The 14767-nt window shown below is 36.6% G+C and overlaps 1 protein-coding gene across 1 annotated transcript in view; it reads left to right on the forward strand.

Moving 5' to 3' along the window:
- Chic1 (cysteine rich hydrophobic domain 1) overlaps nt 1–14767 on the forward strand; it is a 91761-nt gene that overhangs the window by 7527 nt on the left and 69467 nt on the right. The window contains exon 2 of the mRNA XM_004648232.2: nt 5099–5153. Within this exon, the coding sequence (XP_004648289.1) occupies nt 5099–5153 (55 nt within the window). The remainder of the gene's footprint in view (nt 1–5098; nt 5154–14767) is intronic.

Genomic DNA, 14767 nt, shown 5'->3' on the forward strand with positions numbered 1-14767 from the left:
GACATTCTGACCCATGATGTGCTTCCGATGTACTTCTGCATTAAACTCCTTGCTTTCAGAGTCATAACCAGGGAATTGTTTGGTACTGTGAGGGATAGACAGGCCTCCATCCACAGCACCCTTTAGGGCTCCAAAAACCTTATTGCCAGTTGTAGTTCTGGCGAGGCCTGCATCCAAGTAGCAGGTGAAGGCACCAGGCTTGCCATCAATGCTTTCCACATTGTACTCATCTCCAGTCACCTCCACCTGGCCTTCATAGATCTTATCCATGCCAAACCTATTGAGAAGCCTGCGGGCCAGCAGCAGGCCAGCACAATATGCTGCAGCATAATTTGTTAGGCCAACTTTCACACCATACTTTGGTAGTTCATGTGCGTATGCTGCACAGACTATCATATCCCCTTCAATACGGGCATAAACAATCTGACAAATGATGTCTCTGTTAGTTACACGAACTATCATCCTGTATTTAGGCGTGTTGTACTTATTTTTGTCCTGTATTACCAAGCGTTTCCTAGCATAGTAATCAGTTTTTCCCTCTCGTCGTCTTCTAAACTTCACTTGGTATCTCTTAAAGTAGGCCTTATTCTTGACAACCTTAACAAAACCCATCCTGTGTAATATAGACCCGCGTCCGCGGCCCTACACAGACCTGCAGGCCAAGCAGCACCACAGGGGGAAAAAAGTATTATACTTTTTTAAACAGTCTGAGCACATGAACTTTAACTTGTACAAGGTTTTGAAAGGGTCACATACACCTACTTTGGAAAAGATTAAGAACAGTGAGGAGTGAGGAAAGAAGAGGGGAAAACAAGTCACAGGACGCATTGTTTACTTCAGTTTTCTTTACTCCAAAGAATCGTGTTAAAAAGTTAAACATTTTGATGTTGAAGGCACTTGACAAAAAAAATACAGTAATTGAGAACCACTAGTTGGGTGAGCTTCAAGCACATAATAAATTGTATGTTTACTAAAATTGATAAGTGACCATTTATATAGCCCCCAGGTGCCTGTTTAATGCCCAAGAGTACCACATCTTGGCCAGTGTCTGTCACAGATGACTAATGGGTAGATGAGCTTGTCTGATCTCTGAATTCAAAGTTTTTAACTTAATGGTTTGTTTATCAAACAGAGATGAGAGTTTTTTTTTCAGTAGTAGCCATTTCAATATTATCTTAGCAGGTAATAAATAAAACTCTTGGGCCTAAAGATCTTTGAGTTTTTTCTTGTATTGAGTTTCTTTTTTTGGCAGAACCAGGAATTGAACTCAGGTCCTTACGCTTGCCAGGGAAGTGCTTATTCCACTGAGCCTTCTCCCCAGCCCTCTTGTATTGAGTTTCTAAAGAAGAAAGTTAAGTGCCTCATGCACAAGAACAAGATTGCTACTTTTGGCCAAAATTATGAAAGAGCATTAGGCTTTGTTTTTCTTCTCACTTTTTGGTGTGGCTCTGAATTGACCTTCCATACCCACAGCTTATGCATATACAGAATCAACCAATTGTAGATTACACCCCCAGCCCCTGCCCAATTATATCTATCCTGAATGTATACAGACTTTTTCTGTTCCTCAAACAATACAGTATGGCAACTATGTACATAACATCCACATTTCACTAGTAACTGTAATCTAGAGGTGATTCTAAGTATATAAGAGGATGTGTCTAGGTGTATGCAAAAACTATACTGTTTTCATATAAGGGATTTGAACATCTGAGGATTTTGATGTTCGAAGTGGGGCCTGAAACTGGTCTCCCATAGATACTGAGCACTGACCATATGTAGATAATAGGGGAGCATTTTACAAGTTGAGATGCCACTTTCCTTACCATTTCTAATGTACTTTTTTATTACAAAAGATAATTCCTTTTTATTTTTTATATAGAGAAGAAAATTAGTTGTTATTTCCTCAGATATTTCTTGAGAACTTGAGCACTAGAGGTAAGTTCTGTGAAGAGTAGAGATAACAAAATATAAGCTTTATTTTCAAAGCTAACAAGATAATTGCCATTAGAATATTGATATGGAGCAGCAAAGAAAAAATACAATATTTTATTGATTAGTGAATTACATAAGATAGATTAGTAGTGCATTCAAGGCATTACAGTGGAGGCTAGAACTTGACTTTTAGACTTGGAGACTAGCATTTAAACTAGAGAGAGGGGACAAACAAACTCTACGAGCAAAGACAACAGCCAAAGTGACACTGGGGCCGGAAAGGCAAGAATCATGTCAAGGATTTTAGAAGGCTAAGTGAGAGGACTTAGGGAACACCTACTTTGTCTCTCTATTTTTTATTTTTTATTTTTTTTGTGGAACTGGGTATTGAACTCAGGCCCTTGTTCTTGCCGGGAAAGCATTTATTCTACTGAGCTATCTCCCTGGCCCGGGACTACCTACTTTGAAGCAAGGTAAAAAAGGAAGGAGAGAGAAGGTATAAAAGTGACTGCAAGATTTAGGTTAAAGGAAGAGTAATGTGCCATTGACAGAGATAGAAGATTTGAAACTGGTTTTCCAGAAAGGGTAATACTTGATTTTAGATGTTTCACTTGAAATTGTATTATTTTGTAGCAAAATAACCAAGTGAAGATTTTCTTTGTACATTTATTTCTTTATTTGATACCAGGAATCAAACTCGGGATCTCATACTTGTGAAGCAGACATTTATGTCACTGAGCTATCTCCCCAGCCCTCATTGTACATTTAAAGATGAGGGACTAGAACATGTTTGAAAATATATATCACTAGAGATAATAGATCCATTATTTAGATGATTGTAATAGTTCCCTTAGGAAAAGAAGCGTATGAATTAAAGCTAAGTTTCGGGAAAAGGTGAGTGTTGGGGCAGGATGAAAAGAGTGAGATTGTTAGGAACGGTATGATCAACAGTGTCATGACTGCAAAGATGAGAAACTTGGGCTTAGATGAAAATGTTGAATTTGGCAAGAAATAAGAGAAGATGAACTTGTCTTTCTGAATAAGTTTACTGCACAAAATATTATTTTCTATAAAGTAATCACATCAAAAATCAAATTTTAAGCTGCAGAGATAGCTTAGTGGTTTATGCATTAGGCTCTACAGTAGGAGGTTGTAGGTTCGAGTCTCATGTCTGCCTTGGGGCCAGGGAGATGGCTCAGCAGAATTAGCGCTTCCCTGGCAAGCGCAAGGGCCTGAGTTCAATCCCCAGTTCAAAAAAAAAAAAAAAATCAAATTTTAAAAGGTTAAGGAAGGAGGGGCTATCAGGGAACTGGACAGTGGAAAGTTCTTTTGACAAATGACAAAGTGCCACAACAGCAAGTGTAACTAAGAGTTTTGATAATAATAAAAGAATTCTAAACATTTTAAAGATTATTTGGTATCTAGTATAGAACCATAGCTGCCATTTGAATCAAGCAGAATAGTAAGTTATTATGCCGCAAACTTTTCTTAAACATCTACTAAATAGAGTCCAGGATGCCACTGAGCTTAATGGAAAGCAGCGAAGTAACCAGCCTGCAGTTTCTGTTCTCAGGGAGCTTACTATATGACAGCGGATGTAAAGGCTGCGTCATCATTTGATTCAGGGTTCTCCCACTTATGTGATAGATACAGGGCCTGGAGCAATTCATTTAAATTTTTAATTTTTTTTTTCCCTGAATGTCAGTTTCTTTGTTCAAACAGTGGGAGTGACAATACTTTGCTTTTTTTTTTTTTTTTTTTTTTTTCAGAACTGGGAATTGAACTCAGGCTGTTGCGCTTGCTAGGCAAGCACTTATTCTACTGAGCTATCTCCCTGGCTTTTTTATCTTTTTGAGACAGGGTTTCACTATGCAGTTTAGGCTGGCCTTAAACTCCCTTTGTAGCCCAGGCTGGCTTAGAATTTATACTGATCTTCCAGCCTCAGCCTCCCAAGTGCTGGGTTTATAGGTGTGTACCACCATGCCCAGTGGACAGTACTTGAAGGCTTTCAAAGTTTTGCAGCCATGTGGTTTCTTAGCACACTGTCTACCCTATTAAGTCCATAGCTACTAGTATCGATTACTGCCTTCCTAACATGGAGTTCCTTAATGAATATCAGTGTCTTTCCCTTTTTGCTTACAACGTAGTATCCACTAATCTAAAATTGTAGCCTCTATAATATTACGGTATCATTTAACAGTCAGAAAGTGACCTATGGTATCTCTGCTGAAATCAACAAGTAGACAAGCAAAGGCTTATAAAATTTATTTTGACTTACAGATTTCTCTTCCAGTGTGTATACTGGAAGAGAAAGCCATAGAGGCTGGGGTCTTTTCTCAAAATTGGTTGAGCACATGAAAGCCATTTATAAAGATGAACCCTTGAGTATATGAAGAGTATCTAATCACAGGTTGTCCAACTAAAGTTCCAAAGGCTATGTTAATGAGGGAAGAGGGACTTTTTGGTTCTGTTTTTTTTTTGGCGGAACTCTTTTGTTTTGTTTTGGTCTTTTTGAGACAGTGTTTTACTGTACAGTTCAGGCTGGACTTGAACTCACTTTGTAGCTCAGGCTGGTTTCGAACTCATAGCGATCCTCCTGCCTCAGCTGCCAAGGTGCTGGAATTATAGGCTTGTGCCACAATGCCCAGCCTGAAGAGCATACTTTTTATTGAGAATATTTTCATGTATCCACAAAAGTGGAAAGAATAGTATAATGCTTTCCTACATACTGCCCATCATTGAGTTCCAGTAGTCAACAGATTTTAACAAAGAAGTATTTTGGTCAGAATTTATGTCATTTCTAGATCTATTACAGTAGTTTCTCCAAGTTATTAATTTTTAATCTCTTGCTATAGGTGCAGTTGAAATTCTACTTTAACATTTGTTAGGCAATAGTTGCTATTAATTTGAATCAATAGTAAAAAAATTACTTTTATAAATGTCATTCAGACTATTTTCATGACACGTTTTAATGTTTTTAGGACTTTTGTAACTATTTTAATTAAATGTATTTTAAACTTGTACATGAAACTTAAAAATCATTCGTGTTTAGGATGCATTTTAAATTGGAAGACCAAAAGAAAAATGCATGGGTTTGTGACTTTTTAAGAAGGGAAAGGGTTAAATATGTTGGATAGAATATATTTTGTTCTTTGTTTTTAAGGTTTGGCTTGAGCAACAAGTTTGATACTGAATTTCCTTCAGTTCTAACAGGGAAGGTAAGTGTAGTTTGCTTTGAACTTTCCAATTCTGTGCATTGTTTTATGCCTCATTTAGTGTTATGACAAATGTTCTGACTCTTTGCTAATGAAGTCAGGTAACAGGAGGCCTCTCTTTGTGGAAGCTGTATTAGGAGAGACTGAAAGCTCTGTCTGGCTCCCAGCTCCTGACCACTTATTTTATCCATTGTTCATTGATGCTGACCAATGTTTCTTTAGATATTCAGCCTTTCCTGTTTTTCCTCTTTCCCTAGTATAATAGCTATGATTGTTTCTTTCAATTAATAATTTCCAATGTTTGTTAACAGTTATTCTTTCACTGTATCACTATGATTTTCAATGTACCATATGGCACCATTTGTTATACATGAAAAGAATGAAATTTTTGTTAGACATTTTTCTGCCTTTTAAATACTTTGATTTTCTAACATTGGACTTACTGTAATAAATTATTGCCTGCTTGTTTTCTGATTCCTCTGCATTTAGGCTCGAAATTCAAAGATCTACTAGGATTCAAAGCCATAAGTGTAGAGACAATATACTGCATGATGATTACAAATAATAATATTGTATTATAACCCAGAAATTTGCTGGGAGTAGGTTTCAGGTTCTCTAAGCACAAAAGTAAAGATAATTATGTAGAGAGAGAAATATGTTGATTTTCTTGACTGGATATCATTTTGCTGTGAGGGTTTAGATAAAATATCATGTTGTACTCCTTAAGGATGTACAGATTTTTTTAAAAGATCTATACTTGAAAAATCCTGTTACAATAGTAAATGGTAACGTTTAGAACCAAAGGAAAACTTTATGCCTAAAATAAGAAGTTATTTATGCCTGTTTATTACTTGAGAAATTTAAAGGAAAGAAGCCATCAGATTACAAAATGCAATAATTTACAAATGTTTGTTAGTTGAAAGTTTGAGTAACTGAAACGATGATTTGAGGTTAAAGGCTGTGTAATACTGTACTGTTTCTGTTCAGTACTGCTAGTGCTAGCATAATTATATTTTTCAGCATAGATTTTAGTTTTATTTCAAAAACTATCCCATTCTCTAATGCTTTTTTATTTTTATTTTATTATTATTTTTTATGTATTTAGTACAGGGTCGGCAGGGTCTCACTATACAGATCGTACTCATAGTGATCCTCCTGTTTTCAGCCTCCCATGTGCTGGGATTATAGGTGCATGCCATCATGCCCAGTCTCAATTGCTGCCTCAGCGTGCCCTGGGGGTGGGGCTGGCACAGCACGCTGGGGATCTCACCCTGGTGAGGGTGCTTTAGTCCACTGAGCTGATTAACCTTTCTAATGCCTTTTTATTTTTAAAATTCTTCCCATAGTATTAGTGAGAAAAGCAAGATACACTGTGTGACAAATTATGTATCTGTCTATCCCTCTATCTATCTGAAAAGGAAGAAATAAACACATTAATAATTATGTAAATAATAATTATATTATAAACACAATAATTACAACAAAGAAGTTGTGCAAAGAAACAATTATATTTTTCAAAAAGAAATTCTAGAAAGATACGCATACATATGAAATGGAACAAATAGCACATTAATAATTATACTTTGCATAAAGACATTTTAGAAAGATATACACGAAACTGATAAAAATGATAGCTTCTGACAGAAAAAGGAGAATAAAAAGGATGAGGGAAGGGTGGAGATAAGGCAGTTTTGTGAACCTTATGAATCCTCATTCACTCCTAATTTGTTCTCTCATCTAAACTGTGAACATAAAACTTTCAAAATGGGATATATTACTTCTACTAATATTAGCTCCTTTTGTCATGATGCTTTTTCCAGCTGTTTGTGCTCTTCAGTTTTAGCTTCAATTTTAATGTTTCCCCCGCCCACAGCCACTTTGGGGGTTGGAGGAAGAGAGAAAGATGGCAGATTTATTTATTTTTTCAAGAGATAACTCTGAGATCAAGAGAAAAATGTATTTAACTTAACCTTTTTTTTGAGGAACCGGGGATTGAACTCAGGCCCTTGTGCTTGCCAGGCAAACGCTTTATCTACTGAACTATCACCCTGGCTCCTGTATTTAATTTAACCTTGAAAAATAATTTATATTTTATTTGCTTCATTTTCCCCTGAGAAATGAGAGCTAGCTTGACAAAGAATACAGCAAACCAGCTTTGTACTCATGTCTGGTTTGTATGTAGTCCGTGTTGTTTTTGACTAGTAGCTGTTGGTCTTGGGCAAAACACTTTTGAGACGCAGTTCTCATGTGAAAAATGGCAGTGGTACTGATGGTTACCTCACTTCTTAAAGGTTAAATACAATTGCATTAATGAACTTTCTAGTGTATATCAGATGCCTACAAATTTCTCAATGTCAGTTTGGGCTTACTGTTAACTGTTCTCATTGGATCCTTTCACATTATTTATTTCAGTTTATTCTCTAGGCTTCAATTTTTAATTGCTCTTGTACTTTTTTCTTCATCTGAGTTCTATTTTATTCTCTAGTTCATCTACTCATTTATCCTGCTGACTGTTGACCCTTTCTGTCTCTTCTAGGTATAACCTCAAATTATTGCATACAGTAATAAGCGCAGTCCCGGTCTCAGTTAACATTTCAAAATATGTGACTGTGTCACTTTTTAGTACCCAAAACACTGGGTGGTATGGAACCTTTGCTTCGATCTCTAGTACATTCTTTTTTCCTATCCTGGTTACTTAGGATAATTCACTCATTAAAGCAACAGCATAAACTTATATTTGTCTTATTTTTACTTTTTTGAATTTGATTTGATTTTTTTTTTTTTTTTTTTTTTTTTTGCGGAACCGGGGATTGAACTCAGACCCTTGCACTTGCCAGGCAAGCGCTTATTCTATTGAGCCATCTCCCCGGCCCCGAATTTGATTTGATTTTAAAGAGTATAAACAAAATAGATTTTTTAATATAAATGAATAAAAAATGTGTTCTCTAAATAAATGAAACAGCCATGAAAGTATCTCTTGAATAATAACATACTGATGAGAAGGTAGTAAATTTAATATTAAAATTAAAGAGAATATGAATGAAAACATCTCTAGTAAAAAGCATATTCTTTTTTTTAAATTATCTACAGTGATTTTATTTTATTTTTAAATTTTATTTATTTATTTGTGTGTGTGTGTGTGTGTGTGTGTGTGTGGCCAGCTCAGCCCACCAGGGGGCGGGGCTGGCTGGCATGTGGTGCTGGGGAATTGAACCGTGGTCCCTGTGCTTTGCTAAGCTTGTTCTAAGTAGGTGCTTTAGACCACTGAGCCATCTCACCAGCCCAAGCATATTCTTTTTGTTTCTCTTACTGTTGTGTTTGCTGACAGGGAAGTTACATCTAGTATTAGCATTGGATTACTTTTTATACGTTTAAATTACAGATCTAAGAAGTTCTAGAAAATGAGTAAACTAAAAATGTCAGTGAATATAGTTCCCTGGTGTAAGAATTACCTCATTTTGGAATTGGCCAGTTTTGTGTACTCAAGGAATTGTTGGAGTATTATTTCACACCTCCTCATCTCTTTCCAGGCTTCCTGAACTAACAGTTTCACTCACCCAAAGGATAGTATAATTACTTAAATTAGAAGAGTAAGAATGGTGAACTGTTTTTGGTGTGACTTCACATAACCTAAATGATGTGGATAGGACCTGTTCTTATAGACATCCATTCTTTATAGGTAACCATTTTTTTGTAGCGCTTTTCACAAAGATGTGTGGGTATTTATTCAACTGTGTATCACATTGTACAAAATTTCTCTTATATTGGAAAAAGCATATACGATACTATGCTAGTTTTCTTGGTGTGAAAAACATTCAACAGAATGCTGAAGGTCCATTGTTGGTTGATTGATTGATTGGTAGATAGATTGATTTGGTGCCAGGCACAGATCCAGGGCATGCTGCGTGCTACTGCCAAGCTATTACTCTCAACCCTTGAAGGTCTGATTTTTCTTTTTCTTTTTCTTTATTTTCTTTTGTTTTATTTTATTGGCGGAACCAGGGATTGAACTCAGACCCTTGAGCTTGCCAAGGAAGTGCTTATTCTACTGAGCCATCTCCCCGACCCCTGATTTTTATATTTATTTATTTATTTATTTATTTATTTTTGCAGTACCAGGGATTGAACTCAGGACCTTGTGCTTGCTAAGCAAGTGAAGGTCTGATTTTTAAAAGTCATATGATTGTTAACATTAATTTTATTCTTTTTTCTTTTTTATGAGAGAGATTTTCTCCAGGAGGCACTCTTATTTATACAGTTTACTTTGAATTCTTCTTTATTTTTTTGGCGGAACCGGGGATTGAACTCAGGCCATTGCGCTTGTCAGGGAAGTGCTTATTCCACTGAGCCACCTCTTGGGCCTTTTACTTTGAATTCTTAAAATGTTTCTTCGGTACCTGGTAGAAGAGGCCTTTATGTACATGTAAAAACAAAAAAGGTTCTGAATTTCAGATGGAATAAACCTTATGTTGAAATATTTTAAAATGAATCAATGTAATAGGTGAAATAGAAAAAAAACCCTATTCTTTATCAAATTAGTCTTCCAGCATGAGTGAATTTCTACATAGCTTTTATGGCTATCTTAGGTAAGCAAAACTCCACAGTGAATTCTAAAAACCTGAAAACATTTTTGCCAAGCTCAGTGGCTCACTGTTAATTTTTATGCTTCTTTTGTGTTAAAGTCCATCATGCAAAAAAGATCATCTTTTATTCAGTGCAGAAAAGATGCTTTTCAGGGCCGGTCAAATAGCTCAGTGGATTAAAGCCCCTGCAAGCAGGCGCAGGGGCTGGGGATTTGAACCCTGGGCCTGCAGTGACAGACCCGCCCCCGGGGGCACGCCGAGAAGGCAATTGAGACTGGGTGTGGTGGCGCGCCTATAATCCCAGCTCTTGGGAGGCTGAAAACAAGAGAATCACTACAAGTCCAATCTAGTAGTGAGGCCCTGAACACCCTGTAGACCCTTATCTAAAATACAGAAAAAAAAAAGAAAAGGTGGTTTTCACTATTTCACTAAAGATAAATCCACCTGTCATGGTAGGGCACACGAAGGAGGTATATACACACAGGTTCTGGTAATCAGAAAATGAAAGAACTGTAGAACTTTGGAAAAGAAATGAAAGCTTCCGGCTCTTAGCTTTAATTGACCCAATACGGGAGGATCACTATGAGTCCGATCTAGTAGTGAGACCCTGAACACATTGTAGGCCCTTCCCTGAAATTAAAAAAAAAAAACAAAACAAAACCAAATAATGTCGTATTATGAGATTAGTGTACAGTGTTGGAATCATAGCCATAAAAGTTTGACCTTTGCTACTATGATCTGGTTTGATAGGGCTGTGTCCCCACAACTGAAGGCGGAAAGCAGGCCTGCTAGAGCTTGCTTAGATTTTTCTCCTGTTTGTAGAGTCTCCTGCATCCTGTTTCAAAATATGACCCTTTCCCCCACCTTCATGATGTGGTTTTCTCTTATTTCCAAGACAGGAAAAGGGATGAAATGTTTCTTTAAGGCCTCCTACTCAGCTAGGAAGTAAGTGGCTCCCAGCTGACGCACATTACTAGAGAGACTCAATTACATGGAAGGAAATGAGTGAAATCTTATTTAATTGTGATTTTATACAGTTCATTAAACATTTCTTTCACATCATTTAAAATGGAGAGTTAACTAATTCTCATTTCCTGTAACTCTACTTTATGACCTTTATTGTTCAAATACAGGTTTTGTTCAAAGACAATTCTGGTTTCCTTTTAAAGTCAAAATGCATTTCTGTTGTTTGACATTTTAGCAAAAGGTTTTCAATATATTTGTCTTACATCGTCAAAAAATTAAATTCCCACTTTTAGTAACTTGAATATTTTAGCTTTTTATTGGTAAGAGTATACTTGGTAAGAGTACAGACAGACTATTATAATTGGAAAATGTTGGTGAGAAGGAAAATTGCCACATTTTAGGAATGTTTTTGTTTGATATATAACAAATTTTGTATCTCTTGGCATATAATGTATTTCACTCACAGTGCTTTAAATAAAAAGCCAGTTCTCCTGTCCTTTTTTTCCCTCCTATCTTTAGTCTCCCTCACATTTCTAATACTATTCTTTCCTAGTGAGAATAGTTTGGTTTTTCGTTTTTGTTTTTTTGAAACTAGGTCTGGCTATGCAGTTCAAGCTGGCCTTGAACTCCCTTTGTAGCCCAGGCTGGCCTTGAATTCAAAGCAGTCTTTCTGCCTCAGCCTCCTGAATGCGGGGATTACAGTGTGTGCCACCATAGAGGCCTACAGTCTGGGTTCCTATTATGTAAACATTTTTTTCTCTTCACAGCCACTCATTTTTGCATTTGTCCTCACCCTTTACTTTTATTTTTTTCATCTGTACTTGTGCTTACTTTAAAATAAACGTTTAAGGGCTGGAGAGATGGCTCAGTGGAATAAGTGCTTCCCTGGCAAAAACAAGGGCCTGAGTTCAACCCCTGGTTCCGCGAAAAAAAAAAAAAATTCTAATTGGAAGTCCTTTAAAATCTCTTAATGAGCAGAGGTAATTTTATGATTTGCATAGGTTTATATCATACTTTGTCATATTTTAAAAAGTGGTATTGATTCTAGATGCAAAGTCTATTTTTTATTTTTATTTTCTTTTAATGTTTGGATACAGGGTCTCACTATGCATCTCGGACTCATAGTGATCCTCCTGTCTCAGTCTCCTCAGCGCTGGGATTCAGGCGTGCGCCACCATGGCCAGTTTCAGGCCTGCACAGCATGTGGTACCAGGGATTGAACCTGGGCCCTTGTACTTGCTAGAGAGGTGCTTATGCTGCCAAGCTGAGATGCACAGTTTAAAGGGATTTGACAGTAATGTTAGGTTACAAATTAGAGCTAAATCTGTAAACATATTTTTCCTTTTTTCTGGCAGAACCGGGGTTGAACTCAGGCCTTTGTGCTTGCCAGGGAAGCGCTTATTCTACTGAGCCATCTCCCTGGCCCAACATATTTTTCTTTAGTTTTACCTCCACTTGTTTGCTCCGTGTTTCCTAGGAATAGGGAAGTTGAATATTGCTGTTTTAGAGAGAAGAATCTTTTTTTTCCCCATAATTTTATTGAGAAACAACTAGCAATGAGATAGTTTCAAACCAAATGGGTAGGACAGTTTCAATAATTAACACATTGCATACATTCTTCATAGTGGTTAATTGCTGTACAGGATGCAAACTTGATATCCTATTTACAAACACCATTAGAACAAATCCCTCTATTCGTTAAGAGAATGTAACTATATATCTATCCTAACCACTCTGAATACACAGATACAAAACAGACATTCATCTGTATCCCCTTTTTTGTTAAGTTCCATTATTTGAATATTATAGGTGTGTAAACTCAGCAAAATATTCTAAAAGAGTCCAGTAGTCCATAGTAGTATTGGGTCTTCTGTTTAACTGGCAATGTCAGAAATTGTTGACCTGAGTCCCCTACAGCTCAACATAACACCATGGCTTTACTTCTCATACTTCATTTTTATACTTTTCTGCTGGATGGTTAAGACCAAGGTAAAGCAGGACCCATGCAACAAGATTTGTAGCTTTTGGGTCTGCTAAGGTCAGTGAAATCCCCTCAGGATTTATCCTGAGATCCTGTACCTCAGATTGTAGAACCTTTGTCAGTGTCAGCCATGTGGATGAGTCACGGCCATTGCTTGACCAATGTGCTTAGAGAGAAGAATCTTAAGATGTTAACTTGGTTTCTTGTTTATTTTTATTTTTTATTTTTTTTGGTATCTTGCTTTTATAAACAATATGAGAGAGTTGACAGTAAAGGTCAACAGTGTGGTAGAGTGTGTGCTTAACATACACGAGACCCTGAGTTCAATTCTCAGCATCCAAAAAAAGGAGACAGGAAAGAGAAAGGAAAAGAAAAAAAATTTTTTTTTTCCAAAGAACTGAAGAGCATTGAATCTACATTCAAATGTAGCACATTATCCTTTGACTTATAACGCAATGTACAGTAAAGCTGTAGAGTAGTAATTATATTATCAAACTCCTTGCTTCAGGTACAAGTCCGTACAAAAGTTAGCGTTTCTTCAAGTCTGCTCAGAAACATGATTTATAAACTCCCCTTTTCGCAGTATTATCACGAAGTTCTTTCTAATTTATGATTTTCATTCTCAGTGAGTATATAAAACAAAAGTTTTATTCCATTTTATGGATGCAGAAATCAAAACTCAGCAAAATTAAATGATTTTCCCTGGGCTTTTTCTTAACCAAGAACTTGAGTCCAGATCTCTACTGATGGGCTAGTATATTTAGCTTGGTAGTGGCATCTGTTTTTCAATTCTAAGGCATGGTTCTCTGACTATATTTTCATATTTCCTCCAGAGATTTTATCATTTAATTGGAATTATTTGTACGCAGTGATTGTCGTTGCATCACTCTGCTGAAAATCTAGATGGAGAGTGAACCTATTTTACTTGTGCTGTCCAAACTATATCTTAATCTTTTAATTCCATATGTATTGGTTATTAGGAAGGAAATCAGATTTATTGGGTAACTCCTTAACTTTCATGGGTGACATGAACAGTTCTTTCTTTTTTTGAAGGTTATACAGTTTATTAAATCCTCTTGTGAAAAAAGTCGCAGTCACTGCAGACAGGCACTGCAGAATCTTTCCTCCTTCAGCTTTTGCCAGCACCAACGTTAGCCTTTGCAGTGCCCCTGACTTACTTACTTTCTTTCTTTCTTTTTTTTTTTTTTTTCCCCTGACTTTCTTCACTCTGTTTTTGCGTTCCTTCTGCTGTTTTCTTGAGGTCTTTTTCTTCTCATACAGGTCGTGCCTTGCAAGTTTACGTTTGGGCTCATTTTTCTTTGCATAATCTTCATAAATCATGCCAAAGCCAGTCTTGCCATTACCAAAATGGGTTCTGAATCCGAACACAAGACTGATTTCTGGGGGCCGGGGAGATGGCTCAGCAGAATAAGTGCTTCCCTGGCTTCCCTGGCAAGTGCAAGGGCCTGAGTTCAATCCCCAGTTCTGCAAAAAAAAAAAAAAAAAAAAAAAAAAAAGAATGACTTCTGGTGTGGTCTTGGATATTTTGGCGAGTTTCCCCAAATTTCTGTCTTAGGTACTCTTGCTTTCCCAGGGTGAAGGACCTCAACGACCATTTGTTTCCTTTGAAGAAGTCAATTGATCATGAACTTCCTGGTTCGGATAGTTACTGTGTCATTCATGATGGCAACGGATCCTCCGACATGAACAGTTCTAATAAAGTTTATATAATTAATATTTTAATGATGATAGTGCTGGTCGTATATCTTATAGCATCAGCTGATGGGTATATATTTTGTAGTGATGATGCTAAGGCATCTCTACTAAAAGATGAGACTGTGATAAATTGATTATTGTAGTACAAATTTATATTTCAAAGAGTAAAGTGTTCTATTTATTGATGCCTAACATGACAATCGGTATTTAATGGTACCTAACAATGCCAATTTATTTTATAGCAGCTTACTTTTCTGAAGAATTTCATAGTTTTTCCTTTCATAGCTTGGTGCTAAAAATTTTTCCCATAAATTTAAAAATCTGACTTCCTTCCTTCTCTTTCTTTTTTTCTCCCTCCCTCCCTCCCTCCC

This window comes from Octodon degus, unplaced genomic scaffold (genome assembly GCF_000260255.1).
Source record: "Octodon degus isolate 3935 unplaced genomic scaffold, OctDeg1.0 scaffold00372, whole genome shotgun sequence".
Lineage (NCBI taxonomy): Eukaryota > Metazoa > Chordata > Mammalia > Rodentia > Octodontidae > Octodon > Octodon degus.